The 14,847-nt window shown below is 50.0% G+C and overlaps 1 protein-coding gene across 1 annotated transcript in view; it reads left to right on the top strand.

Annotated features, from left to right (window-relative positions):
- Nucleotides 1-14,105, top strand: part of DGAT2 (diacylglycerol O-acyltransferase 2) — a 35,687-nt gene extending 21,582 nt beyond the window's left edge. Inside the window, exons 3-8 of the mRNA XM_049780315.1 lie at nucleotides 1,260-1,367; nucleotides 1,674-1,744; nucleotides 9,619-9,823; nucleotides 10,275-10,449; nucleotides 11,074-11,276; nucleotides 12,940-14,105. Coding sequence (XP_049636272.1) covers nucleotides 1,260-1,367; nucleotides 1,674-1,744; nucleotides 9,619-9,823; nucleotides 10,275-10,449; nucleotides 11,074-11,276; nucleotides 12,940-13,094 — 917 coding nt within the window. The 3' untranslated portion in view covers nucleotides 13,095-14,105. The remainder of the gene's footprint in view (nucleotides 1-1,259; nucleotides 1,368-1,673; nucleotides 1,745-9,618; nucleotides 9,824-10,274; nucleotides 10,450-11,073; nucleotides 11,277-12,939) is intronic.
- The last annotated feature ends 742 nt before the right edge of the window (nucleotides 14,106-14,847 follow it).

The raw sequence follows: 14,847 nt of genomic DNA, 5'->3' as shown, positions 1-14,847 counted from the left end.
GTATGTGAATGATGTGTGGTTGTGCCCCAAAGCCATTACTCTGACTCTGTAGACTTGGGAACTTGTTGAGCACTAGCTCCCTCCTCAATTGGCACCAGGCTGTGGCAAGTATTGGCAAAGGCTCCAGGGCCACTGCCAGCCGCTCTCTAGACAAAGGTCTCCCCATGTTTACACCAGGCATTTCTCTGGCATTTTAGCAAGGGCAATGGATCTTTCCAGTCTATGAGAAAGCATATGGTGGGTTTCCAAGGAGACAAGAAATACTGAAATAGAAATATGCAGTCATTGGGATATCTAATTAGGGAAGGAAAAGAAAAGGAAAACTATATTTATGACCCAATATTTAAGTGAACTAAGGAATTCACTGAAGTACAACAAGTTTTGGGGGTTATTTTAGAGGGGCACACCCATCAGTGCTCAGGGGTTACTCTGAGCTCAAGTTATCCTGAGTAATATATGCAGTATTACATTAGTTATCCTGCAGTAATATATATTTTTAAAAGTTGTAATTAGGGGCCAGAGCAACAGCATAGCAAGTAGGGCATTTGCCTTTTACATGGCTGGCCAAGGTTCAATCCCCAACACCACACATGGCCCCTGGGCCTGCCAGGAATGATTTCTGTGCAGAATCAGAAGTATGCCTTGAGCACCACTGGATGTGGCCCCAAAACAACCCTAAAAATAAAGAAGTGATAAGAAATGGTTTTAAAGTATGAAGGTGCCTTTGGAATCTCTGTAATCAGATGCCAATATGACTGCCACAGTGACTACATTCATGCATATAGACAGAACTCCATTGGGCCCCAACATGGGACCACTGGACCTCACCCTGTGCAGGCTGTGACCACACCTCACATTCTCTCTCACTTTACCATAACAGCACCCCACTAAGAGCCAGGGAATGGTAGGGCCCCCAGCTTGTGTCTAGAGCTCCACAGTGCTGTGTAGGAAGAGGTTATGAGGTAACACCCTAGCCATGGTTTCCACCTTGTGGGCTCAGTGTCACCAGATCCTACTCTGCCTGAGGAAACTGCAGCCCATCTCCTCCCACACATCTGCCCAGGCCATATGGAGCCCCCGTGTGCCTCGATGCCAGGATGGCTGACAGAACAGAGCAGAGCGGATGTGACTCTGGTCACTGAGCCTGTCCCTGCTACAGAACTCTGTACCCCTGGCCCTGGTTTGCCAAGCTTAGTGCCACAGCCCTCATGTCCTTTATCACTGGGGAGCCTGACCACAGCCACCTGCCTCCTTCCCAGGAGTGGCCTGCAGCGTCATCCTCATGTACACCTTCTGCACCGACTGCTGGCTCATCGCTGTGCTCTACTTCACCTGGCTGGTGTTTGACTGGAACACACCCAAGAAAGGTAGGTGAGGTACAGCGCAGCACCCTGTCCTGCCCACATGCCAGCACCTACTGAAGTCTCTCCCACTCCCCCACCCCATGCTACCACCCCTTTCTACTTCACAACCTGCTCTGTAACAGTGTTGGTGTGGTGTTTTTGGGATTGGGGGGGGGAGGGTTCAGAAGCTCCTCACAAGTGCCATGCAAGTCCTCCAAGGTGCTCATGCCCAGTCTAGGGTGTGTGTGGGGGGAAAGATGCTACACAGGCCTCACCCCAGTTCTGTCCTCCTCCCACTCCTTCCCAACATTCTCTTTTGTTTCCTGAAAGGTGGTAGGAGGTCAGAGTGGGTCCGAAACTGGGCTGTGTGGCGCTACTTTCGAGACTACTTTCCCATTCAGGTAAAGGCTGGTGGGTGTTGTCTCAGAGGGAGGGAGGGAGGGGAGGTGAGTGGACCAGTAGCTTTATCCAACCATCTACATGGCCATGTGTGCCAAGTTCCATTATCGTACATTCCTCCTGTAGCTACTCAGTCACTACCATCTTAGGGTCATACATCTTTGGGCCACACAGTGCCACACGAGATAATGAGAAAGATCAACACTTGTAGGAAAAGACAGCTACTTATTCCTAATTCGAGCAACAGAGGTGGCTCTGTCAGAGCACATGCCTTGTGGGAAGTCCTGGGTTTGCTTCCTGGCAATATGTGGTCCTCTGAGCACTGTGAGGTGAGAGTCCTGAGCACTACAAAGTAAAAAACACAAATTATCCAAGTTGTAGTCATTAAATTTTATGAGCCACTCAGCTTCCTGTCCGCCACAGCAAGAAGGGGATTATTGGAGCTGAGAAGGTGGCTTATTGACCCCAAGCAAAAGGTCTAAAATTCAAACCCCAGGACCACATATGCACTACGGTGACTGCTCTGCCATTAGGGATCCCCATCAAGCAGCTGCCTGAAATGATTTCATGATTTAGGGAGCACTAAGGGAATCCTGAGGACCTGAGTACAATCCCTAGGTACCAGAGACTGAGACTGTTTTATCCATGTGAAACTGGGGTTCCTAGCAAAAGAAAAAAACATTTGTGAGATGGATCCCAAGTGGTTTTCAGGAGAGCCAGGAGTTCAACAGGCAATTCTTTTGATGTGAGGGCCGTAGGGTGGGATACTACTTGGGCTTGCAGTACCAAGGATTTTTCAGGCTGCTTGGCTCTGGTCGGGAGTCTCCAAGGCTGCATCTAGCAATGCTCAAGGGATCACGTGATGCAGGGGATCAAATGGGTCAGCCACATGCAAGGCAAATGTCTAACCCCTATGCTATCTCTGATCCCATGAGACAATTTTTGTTACTATATCACATCAGTATTTTATTAAGAAATTTATGGGGTCGGTGAGGTGGCGCTAGAGGTAAGGTGTCTGCCTTGCAAGTGCTAGCCAAGGAAAGATTGCAACCGCAGTTTGATCCCCTGGTGTCCCATATGGTCCCCCCAAGCCAGGAACAATTTCTGAGCACTTAGCCAGGAATAACCCCTGAGCATCAAACGGGTGTGGCCTGAAAAACAAAAACAAAAACAAAACAAAACAAAACAAAAAATTTAGACACTTTGTAGAGCCAGAAAGATAGTATAGAATAAGATTTTTACCTTACTTGCTACCAATTGGATTTGATCCCTGGCACCCCACATGGTCCTTTGAACGCCACCAGCATGATTCCTGTGTATATAATCAGGAATAAGTCCTAAACACCACCTGGAGTGGCCCAAAAACAAACAATAAAAAGAGAAAGAAAAGGGCCCGGAGAGATAGCACAGCAGCGTTTGCCTTGCAAGCAGCCGATCCAGGACCAAAGGTGGTTGGTTCAAATCCCGGTGTCCCATATGGTCCCCTGTGCCTGCCAGGAGCCATTTCTGAGCAGACAGCCAGGAGTAACCCCTGAGCACAGCCGGGTGTGGCCCAAAAACCAAAAAAAAAAAAAAAAGAGAGAGAGAGAGAAGGAAAAAATTTAGATTAATATATATATATATATATATATATATATATATATATACACATATATATGTATTGCTTTTTTGGGGTCACACTCAGTGATGCTCAGGGGTTACTCCTGGCTCTGTGCTCAGAAATCACTCCTGGCTTGGGGGACCATATGGGACGTTGGGGGACAAACCACAGTCTGTCCTAGGCTAGTGCGGGCAAGACAGACACCTTACCATTTGTGCCACCACTCCTGCCCCTATGTGACTTTTTTTTGGGGGGGGGGGTTGTGGGGGGATATTTTTGGTTTTTGGGTCACACCCAACAGCACTCAGGTGTTATTCCTGGCTCTATGCTCAGAAATTGCTCTGACAGGCTTGGGGGACCATATGGGATTCCGGCATTTGAACCACTGTCCTGCATGCAAGGCAAATGCCCTACTTCCATGCTATCGCTCCGGCCCAAATTTGTATATTTTTAAGATCACTATTTATTTTAGACACCATGATTCATGATACTGTTTAATGGTATGATTTCATGCATATACTTTTCCAACACTACTACCCCTTACCCATTATCCACTTCCCTCTACTATTGCTTTAGGGTTCCCTCCCAATACCACCTTACTCTACCCTTGGAAAGCTCAGTTCTGTAAACCATTTTTTTTAAGTTTTTTTTTTATTTGTTTTGTTTTTGGGCCACACCCGGCTGTGCTCAGGGGTTACTCCTGGCTGTCTGCTCAGAAATGGCTCCTGGCAGGCACAGGGAACCATATGGGACACCGGGATTCGAACCAACCACCTTTGGTCCTGGATCGGCTGCTTGCAAGGCAAACGCTGCTGTGCTATCTCTCCGGGCCCTTTTTTAAGTTTTTTTATTTGGGGTGAACACCCAGCAATGCTGAGGGTGCTCAAGTGACCACATGGGATCAAACCTGAGTCTGCTGCATGTAAGGCAAACAGTGTGACCTTTGTCTATCTTTGGTGAATGTTTAAGACAAAACTCAAAAAAAAAATTTTTTTTAAGTAAGAAAGGAGCCGGAGAGATAGCATGGAAGTAGGGCATTTGCCTTTCATGCAGAAGGATGGTGGTTTGAATCCCAGCATCCTATATGGTCCCCCGAACCTACCAGGAGTGATTTCTGAGTGTAGAGCCAGGAGTAACCCCTGAGTGCTGCTGGGTGTGACCCAAAAAACAAAAAATAAATAAAAATAAAAATAAAAAATAAAGACAAAACTCAAATGGTGGTGCCTCATCCAGAGCAGCACTAAGGTGGTCTCAGTTCATCTGGCCCACAGTAAGGAAAATTGTGAGGCAGTGGGTATGTGGAGCTTCCTTCCAAAAATCGTACAGAATTCCTACATCTCATGGAGGGGCCAGGCTGGGCCCTGGGGTCACAGCATAGGCTTGAGGCTCCAGGAAGTTTGAAATATAGCTGTGGGAGAGGGAGATACTAACACTCCCCCCCCCCCCACACACACACAAACACACAGTGCTGCACAAGTGTTCAAGTAGGCCTGTGGTAGAGGTGCTCCTGGAGGAGCAGGAGGGCATCAGCAGCTCTGAAATGGCTGGCTAGCCAGGCAAGTGCAGGCATGAGTGTGAGAAGTAGCTGGATTGTGGGCGGTGATGAGGGAGACTTGAAGGAGCCACAGCCTCCTCCCCCAGCAGGTCCTGTAACCCTCACAGCAAACAGCTAATCGCCCATTTAATAGGAGAGGAAGATGGGGAGAGGAGGCAGTGAGCAGCCAGCACAGCTGAGTCCAGCTACAGAGCCAGGTTTCCCCAAAGTAATGGTCTCCATGTGACAGAGCCAGGTCAGTCAGCATGGGCAGCTCCAGGTTCCCCATAGTCCTGGTTGGGGAATGAGGGCAAGGCCTAGGTGATGCTGTAGGGTGATGGATAGCTGGCAGAGTCCTGAAAGGATCCCCACAGGAGAAAGACCTGTCTAGCAAGCTCCCTCAGCTCTAGCAACCCCTCCCTGCTGGAGACACCTCGTAGAAGGCTGGAGAGCAGAGGGAGTATGTGTGAGAGAGAAAGTATGAACGCATGTCCAGTGTTAGGGCCCAGAGCCCCCAGTGTTAGCTGCTGTGAGTCAGCCTCGTATATCTCCCCTACTATGAAGTGGTTGAGTGCACACATGCTCAACTGACCACCAGAGTGGGGCTTGTGGTATCTGGGCCTAGATTCTTTACCCTGTATTCTGAACCACCCCCCCTTCCTCCAGGGGAGTATCTATCCCCCATTTAGCCTCTCAGAGGCTACTTGCTGAGCCTCAAACTCTGCCATTGGCCTGAGCCCAGGGTACGGGACCCCAGAAGGACAACCATGGACCACAGCACACACTTTGAACTCACTGAACCCCATCCACCAGTCCTGCAGATGGAGTAGTTCAAAGGATAGAAAAATGGGCATTTCTTTTTGGGGCCAGAGGACCAGAGACCAGAGCTCTCTCCTAAGACCTTGTTCTCAAGGTCAGGCCCAACTGTGGCCTGTGTCTTTTCCCTTTAGAGCTCGTGGTCTGAATGTGTCCTTCCAGAACAGCCAAGGCTAGACCCCAGGCCCTTTACCACACCAAGAAGTCATTGAGGAGCTGGAGGCCTAGGGCCTGGAAGCTGGGCCTGGGAGGGCTCCCACAACTCTCTGATCTTCGTAATGCTTTTTTTTTTTTTTTTGGTTTTTTGGGCCACACCCGTTTGACACTCAGGGGTTACTCCTGGCTATGCGCTCAGAAATCGCCCCTGGCTTGGGGGGACCATATGGGACGCCGGGGATCGAACCTCGGTCCTTCCTTGGCTAGCGCTTGTAAGGCAGACACCTTACCTCTAGCGCCACCTTCCCGGCCCCTGATCTTCATAATGCTTGATACAGTCAGGCCTCATCCCTTAGCACCACTGGGGTGGGAGGTGGGGTAGGGAAGGACTTCTCTATAGGGACTGTTTCAGCTTGGGGGCCTTCTGTTAGGGCTGCCACTATAGGAGGGGGGTGGTAATTCGCTAGTTTTACCCTGTCTTCCCAGCCTCAGCCTGTGGTTATGTGACAAGGGGAGTCTCCTACTGTGCCTCCATCTCCTTCTCTATGAACCCCTTGGCTCTTTGTTACCAGAGCAGCCACGCTGACCCAGTGAGCCCTTCTCCCCACATTGGCAGGTCCCCAATGTTGACTGTAACCGCAGGATGCCCTGCATCTCTCTCCCTAAAGGCTCTGCAGATCAGATGGTAGATTCTGGGCTTGGAACCATGTCTCTGGCTCTCTGGCTCTCTGGCTCATGTCATGGGTGAGTGGATCAATGTCACATGTGCAGCTAGCATGTGATGTGCCCAAGACTGCCCAGGGACTCTGGCAAACACCATGGCAAAGAGGGACAAATCCTCACCCTGTCATGCCTCTGTGCCAGGGCCTGCTGCATTGGCTCAGATAAGGGACTAGTCTCCTGCCTCGTTGGAGCCAGAGATGAACAAACAAATATGACCCCCTTCCCTACCCAAAAAGAGGGGCTGACTAAGGAAGAGGGGTGACTAGGCAGGACTATGTCCCTGGCTGAGTTTACCCACAGACCTGGCCTGATCTCTTCCCTGTCTGATTCAACCCAAAACAGCAGTGAAGAACATAAGAGCTTCTCAGCAGAACTTCAACATCTGTGTTTTGCCTTCTAGCTGGGAGTGGATGCTTTCTTGTTTTGTTATGTTTTGTTTTGGGGCCACACCCAGTGAAGCTCAGGGGTTCCTACTGGCTATGCACTCAGAAATCACTCCTGGCTTGGGGGACCATATGGGATGCTGGAGGATCGAACCGTGATCAGTCCTAGGTCAGCTGCATGCAAGGAGGCAAACACCCTACCATGGCGCCACCACTCCAGCCCCTGGAGTAGATGTTTTATGTGGAGACAGATAAGACCTGCTCTCCTGGGGCCGGAGAGATAGCATGGAGGTAAGGCATTTGCCTTTCATGCAGGAGGTCATCGGATCGAATCCCGGCATCCCATATGGTCCACCATGCCTGCCAGGAACAATTTCTGAGCCTGGAGCCAGGAATAATCCCTGAGCACTGCCGGGTGTGACCCAAAAACCACAATAAAAAAAAAAAAAAAAAGACCTGCTCTCCTGCACATTCCCTCCATACCATGGCCATAACCAGCACTGTACCCCAAGATTTTTCATTAGCCAGATGCACCCCAGTTAAATAGAGAAGGAAAGGGTCTATGGAGCCTGCAGGGTTCAGGTCCTGTGGGTGATAAATCTGCACCCCTGGGGAAGCTTGTGCTGACCAGTCTGGAGGTGGAGGAGGACTTCTTGTGGGGGTTAGGGTCCACTGTGCCATTGGTGGGGGATGACTTCTCTGTCTGCACCACTAGGTTCTACCAAGAACTATGCTCCCTCCAGCCCTTATGCTACGGGTCCTCAGCTGGCCTGCAGCACAGGAAACCCACCCTGGCCATCTGTTCACCACTGCTGGAATGCCCCTTGAAGCCACACCTGCCAGGGTTTTCCTGTTCTTGTTTAGCTCAGGAGACAGCACCTCAAACAAGGGGGGAGTAGAGCTCACAGAGAGCTGGACCCCAGGGCTCTGTTCCCACCAACCCTGAGATCCATCATCCATCAGGTTCCATGAGGAACTTGTAAGTGCTAGTGTGCTTGCCAGAGGCAAAGTGCAAGAAAGAATCCCAGTAACCCCATACTGGGGTTAAACACAGGAAGCTATTCCCACACAGCCTCTGTGGATAGGAGTGGTGCCCTCCACTCTGCCCTGGGCCCCAGCTGCTCAGCTTCCAAAGGCTGGAGAGTGAGGTTTTTGGACCTGACTCCAGCCCTCCCCCAGTTCTCAGTAGGAGGCCTGCAAGACACCCCACCAGTGGGGAGACTTCAAATTCTGTCTTGGCTCCAGATTCTGCTGACCCCTGGGGAGGGGCATCTCCCAGTACTAAGTGTCATTCACTCTAGGCAGTACAGTTGCAAGCCAAGTATTTCTAGAAGCTTGACTGGGGAAAGTCATATGTATGGACAATTGTGAACTATTTATGGAAGTAGGAACTGAGATGGAATTCAGGAAGCTTTGGTGAACTTCCCTCAAGGTTTGGTTTTACAGTTTTGTGACTGACCAGAAGTCCAAAGGGTGGGACAGAGCCATGTTCCTGCATGGGAGAAGCCATAACACTGTGCATCTGGACAAGGGAAAACAGCTATGATGTGCTTGGTGTTAAGTGATAGGAAGTGGTAGATGCATGTCTCACATGTGGGCCCATGGGTTTGATCCCCAGCAAAAAGGGAAAAAATGTATATAAAACTGGTATCAACCACATGATTTTAATTTTGTGTCATTTATTATTTTTGTCAGGTGGTAGGCACAAGAGATTACCAGTTCCTAACTGCCAAAATATTGTGCTTCTGAAATCTCTTGATGTCAGCAGAAGCCCTTTTGGGGAACCTTTTTTGTGTGTTTGTTTTGGTTTGAGGGCCACAGGACTTATTCCTGGCTTTATGCCGAAGGATCTTTCCTAGCAGGGTTTGGTATCATATGGAATGATGGGGATCTAACCAGAATCAACCCTATCCACCGTACTATTGCTCTGGTTCCATTCCCATTTTTCTGTTGTTTGTTTTTAATTCTGAATATTTTTCACCTTTATAAGCAGTAAAAAAAGAAAGTGATATTTTCTGAACAAGGTCCCTTTGCCTCCCCTCCCTTTCTTCCTCCTGGAGCTGGTTATTGGATGCTGGGTAGGCATCTCTGATTTCTCAGGGATTAGAGGCATTCACACCTCCCATACCATCTGCTAAGCCACCAGACCCATGCAGGTCTGGGTCCCAGGAGGCCAGTTTTGCAGAGCACCCCAGGACTGCCCTTTTGGTACCTTCCCAAGTCCCTGTAGACCACTGACCTCTGGAGATTACCCTCACCTCATTGCAGCAGTAACAGGCCTCTCAGTGACCCTGATCCTTCCTGCCACTGAGCCGTAGCTGAGCAGATGTTTCCATTCGAGCCAGGTGTGCCATCTTTTCTCCGGCCAAACTAACAATTCCAGCTGGACAGCCTCTAAATCTGGCCAGAGTTATGGGCTGGTGTGTGGAGGTGGGGCTGAGCACCAGACTAGTGGGAGAGGAGTGACCCAATCCTGTCCCAGCATTCTCAGTCCAGATGGCATCTGCCACACACCTGTCACTGGGGTTTAGGGACCAAGGAGCTAAGCCTAGAATACAGGCATCCCAAGGGCTTGAGGGATCCACCACCACCACCACACGCCTCTTCTGCACATGCCCGCCCCCTTCTGGGTCAGTATCCTCTGACCTGAGGTTTTCCCTGCAGCTGGTGAAGACGCACAACCTGCTGACCACCCGGAACTACATCTTCGGGTACCACCCCCATGGCATCATGGGCCTGGGTGCTTTCTGCAACTTCAGCACAGAGGCCACCGAAGTGAGCAAGAAATTCCCTGGCATCCGACCCTACTTGGCCACACTGGCCGGTAACTTCCGGATGCCAGTGCTGCGGGAGTATCTGATGTCTGGAGGTGAGGGACCCTTCTGCTGCACCCAGTGCCGAGCAGGTGCTGGTACTGCCCAAATGTGAGAAGATGCAGGGTTGCTCCTTCCTCGGGAAGCCCTCTCTGTGTGGCACCTGCTGCCACACTTCCCTGATCACTGGCCTGATCATTGCCCACAGCTCTGTGCCCTCAATCTGTCCGTGACCCTCCCTTTCCCCAATACACAAAAAGCACTGATACCAGCGAGGCACATTGGGGGCTTCAGGAATGTTTGCTGAACGATTCCCTAAACAGCATGTGTCATTACTCGCATGTCACAGAAACAGCTGAGGCTCAGGGACAGGAATAACTTGCCCGGCGCTGTACTGCAGAGAACGCCCGGGTAGCTGCGGCCCTGCCCCGAGCTCTGCTTACTAAGGCTGACTGTGCGCAAGGGCTTGGCACGCGCTCCTGATGGCTGTGCGCCCCTTCTTCCCAGGCATCTGCCCTGTGAACCGGGACACCATAGACTACCTGCTTTCCAAGAATGGCAGTGGCAATGCCATCATCATCGTGGTGGGGGGCGCCGCCGAGTCCCTGAGCTCCATGCCTGGCAAGAACGCAGTCACCCTGCGCAATCGCAAGGGCTTCGTGAAACTGGCGCTGCGCCACGGGTAAGAGCATCTGCGCCTGCGCTCCTGCTGCTTGGCTCTCTCCTGTCCCCATCCCCATCTCCCCATACACTTCATGTGACCCACCTTCACTCATTTGGGCAGAACTGGAGATCGAGCACAGCTCCCTGAAAAGTAGAATTGAGTTAGCTGTCCTGTGGGGAACTAGAAGTCTAGAGGCCAAGCTTCAGGCCAAGTTTGATTCAAAGTGGACCTGGTTGGGCTCAGGTTCAGCTTATATCCCCCCAGATGCTTGCAATGTTAGCTAGGTAGCTCCCTACTTGGAAGACTGCAAGGTCAAACATATTTACAGTTCACCACCCTCCTCCTAGTTCTGGTCTCAAGCTGCCAGAAGAACCAGGCTGGGCAGGAACAGACAGCAGCACCTGTGCTTAGCACTGTGGCATGGGGCTGCAGGAGGCCTGAGTTGAGGGTAGAACAGGAACATTACAGCTCAACAGTCCTCATTCTAGACCACTGATCTCTGCTGACCCAGATGTGTTTCCTTGTCCCCTACAAAAGGCAGAGGGCTGTGTGGGGCTTGCAAGCCCTGTTGTTTCTGAGACAGTCCTGGGAAAAGGGGAATGGCTCACACCAAGAGCAGCTGACCTGGGCTTCTCTTTCCAGAGCCGACCTGGTTCCTATCTACTCATTCGGTGAGAATGAGGTATACAAGCAGGTGATCTTTGAGGAAGGTTCCTGGGGCCGATGGGTCCAAAAGAAGTTCCAGAAGTACATCGGCTTTGCGCCATGCATCTTTCATGGCAGAGGCTTCTTTTCCTCGGATACCTGGGGCCTGGTGCCCTACTCCAAGCCCATTACCACCGTTGGTGAGTCTCTGGCCCAAACATTGCCTTGCAGCCACATGGCTAGTCTAGGCCGCCTGGTGCCTACATCCATATAGTGGCTCTGTAATTAGGCACCAGACCAGGCTTTGCTAGATGAGACCAAGCTCCAGTGTCCTGAGTTTGCAGGGCTCATAAGTCTCTTGGGGAAGAGCCTGTTATAGCCAGGACTATGGGGAGGGAAAAGATTGGGGTAATTGTGGGGGTCCTCCTATGAGGAAGTGATTTTTCCCTTGGTTTTTAGGGCCGCACCTGGCTATATCTGGGGTTACTCCTGGCTCTGCCCAGGAATCACTCCTAGCAGGCCATATAATGGCCCCAACACAATCTATTTTCTTTTTCTTTTCTAAGTTTTTATTATAACACCATTATATACCAAGTTGTTCATAATACAGTTATTTCAGACATTATTCAAACACCAATCCCATTACCAGTGTGACCTTCCCTTAGCGAGTGTCCCCACTCTCGTTCCTATCCACCATAGTTGGCATCCATAGAGACACAAATTTACTTCATGTTTCTTGTTTCAACACAAAGGCAATCAGAATTATAGAAACTTAAGTCAAAAAGGGTCAAGTTGAAGAAATAGTTGTCTCTCCATGGTGACAGTAAAAGGTTTACTGGACTGTCGTTGGTGCTAGTTGATCCTTCTGTATTACCATTTAGGTTCACTGAGGTTGGTAGATTACTGTGTAACTTCCCCACCAATTTTCCTGTGACACTACTGAGATGACACTGTGTAAAGTATTGAAGCATGGCCACACAATCTAGGAGTTACAGTTCTGAAACAAATTTGATGGCTTTGTGGTTTGATTAGGTTAAGTTGTTGGGCCAGGCTGTTTCTGCTGGAGGGTATAAGGTGTGGCGTTGGGCTAATGTAGTTCATGCAGAAAGTTTTTGAGAATGTCACAGAGTTATCCGCCTGAACCACACTACCTGTTAGAAGCACTACCATATGTGACCTCAAAACAAACCCCCCAAAATGCACAAATTGGACAAGATAGTACAGTGGGTAGGGCATTTTTCTTGCACACATCAACCTAGTTTCAATCCCCAGTACCCCAGTTGGTTTCCTGTGCCCCACTAAGAGTGATCCCTGAGTGCAAAGCCAGGAGTAATATCTGAGCACAGTCAAGTATGACCCAAATGCACCCCAAAGAGGTAGTATAATGGGGAGGGCATTTGCCTTGTATACAGCCTGGCATCAATTCCTAGCATCCCATATTATCCCACAGTACCACCAGGAATAATTCCTAGTGCAGACCATGAATAAGCCTGAGCATCGCCAGGTATGGAACCCCTCTCCCCCACAAAATAAAACCAAAAAGTACACATGTAGGTCTTTTGGTTTTGCCTTTCACCATTCTTTACAAAGCATGCCACATTATTTCACAGAATGCTATCAAAGTCCTTTGCAGATAGATCTTGTGTGAGAAATGAGGAAACTGAGGCCTAGTGAGCAAAATGAGTTCCCAGAGCTGGGAGAAAGCAAAGCGATACTTGGCCTGCTGGGCACTGTGGGTGCTACCTGGTGACTGTGTGGCCTGAGAAGAACCTCATAGCACAGTGCTGCTGTCAACAGCTTAGGGTCACCAGGGAGGGGGGTGCATGGTGTCAATTCACTGAGGCCTCTGCCTTCTCCCCACAGTGGGTGAGCCCATCACCATCCCCAAGCTGGAGCACCCGAGCCAGCAGGACATTGACCTATACCACGCCATGTATGTGGAGGCCCTGGTGAAGCTCTTCGACAACCACAAGACCAAGTTTGGCCTACCAGAAACAGAGGTCCTGGAGGTGAACTGAGCCTTGCCTGGGGGCCATCTGCAAATTCTTTTCTACCAAGTTCTCCAGTGCTTTTTGTTCTGTAAATTTGGAAGTGTCATGGGTGTCTGTGGGTTATTTAAAAGAAATTATAATAATTTTGTTAAACCACTACACTGTTAGGTCTTTTTTAAGAAGGAACAGGTGGATGTTAGAGCTCTTTCACGTCTAGTTTGTCCTGCTCTAGGTGGTAGCTAAGACATCTGGGCCTTTATGGTTTCACAACCAACCTTTTTTGTCTCTTTTCAAAGTTACAGAGAAAGTTCAGTTCTGGTTAGTTGGGGAAGAAGGTCATATTGGAGATTGGGGCCAGTGAGATGAATTGTTCTTCACTTGAGGGGGAGGCGTTGTGGGTGACAAGGGGGTGACAAGCCACCTCTGTGATACCTCACTAGTTCCAAGGATGCAACACCTGGTTGCTTATTAAGGGGAGGCTGGGGGAACACAGCAGCTCACACTTTGATGGGCACAGGAACAGTTGGGATGCTCTAGAGCTTGATTCTCCTCCCTCCACCCCACACACACCTTTAAGGCTTCACACTGAGCCTGGGGGAGGACAGGATCAGTAACCCTTCATTGGGGGCTAGGGACCAGGGTTGCTTCGGGTGCATCATCATCCAGATTGTCCTGCCACCCTGTTGTGGTTTGGAGCAACTCATGGGCTGACTCCATGGACCCAGCACCAACCTGGCCTGGGCCCCACTTGTACTTCTCAGTGGCCTTGCATTGGCTTAAGTATTCCTCAACTGTGGGTCTGAGGACAGGGTCCTGTTCCCATTCACGGAGAGCTCTAGACTCTGGGTAGTAAATTGGTTCTAGGATGCAGGGCCCCTGAACCCAAGCCTCATATATTGGTGCCTTTCTGAGGGCTGGGGGCCAAAGGGGAAACCTGGTCCCTCTGCTGTATGTCATTTTCTCTTGAGGAGAGCACTGTACTACATCAGATGTTTGTTTCTTCCTAAACCAATAAATGAGAACACAACTCCTCTATGAGTTATTGTTAGAGATGCACCTCCATCTGCCATTGACACTTGGGAAGACCACATAGCCAGCCAAGCTCCGTATGGTTTACTATCTACAGCTACAAGACAAAATACCCCCAAACGTGGGGGCCAGAGAGATAGTACAGAAATTAAAGTGCTTTCCTGGCATGTAGATGACCCCAGTTTGATCTCCAGTATTACATAGTGGTCCTCCAAGCACTCCCAGAAGTGACCCTAAGCACAGAGTTAAGAGTAGCCCCTTTGAACACACTGGGCGTGGCTGTGGTGCCTGCCACAAAACAAAAGCCAATATTGTGACCACAGTGTCTGGAAGTCAGCAGTCAGCAATAGCTTATTTTCAGTCTGCTCCAGGCTACAATCGAAGTGTTAGCTGTTTACACTCATCTCACCTGGATAGGACCCAGTTCTTTGTTGGAGTCACCACCTCACTGATTATTGACTGCCATTCTCAATTCCTTGCCACACGGGACTTCCTATAGTATAGCTCTCTCCCAGAGTGGCAGCTAATGGCATCAGAGAGCATGAGCAAAAGAGTCAGAGAGGAGCAATAGTAAAGCAAGTAAGGTGCTGGCTTTGTTTTGATTCCCAGCACACTATAAAGAACCCATAGCCAGGTAAGGAGTTTGCCTTGCATGCAGCCAACACAGGATCTCGTTTCGAATCCCTACGTCCCATATGGTCCCCTGAGCCTGCCAGGAGCAATTTCTCAGTGCAGAGCCAAAAGTAACCCC

This window comes from Suncus etruscus, chromosome 9 (assembly GCF_024139225.1).
Source record: "Suncus etruscus isolate mSunEtr1 chromosome 9, mSunEtr1.pri.cur, whole genome shotgun sequence".
Taxonomy (NCBI): Eukaryota; Metazoa; Chordata; class Mammalia; order Eulipotyphla; family Soricidae; genus Suncus; species Suncus etruscus.
The sequence above is the reverse complement of the archived record's forward strand: the minus strand, read 5'-3'. Positions and strand labels throughout refer to the sequence as shown.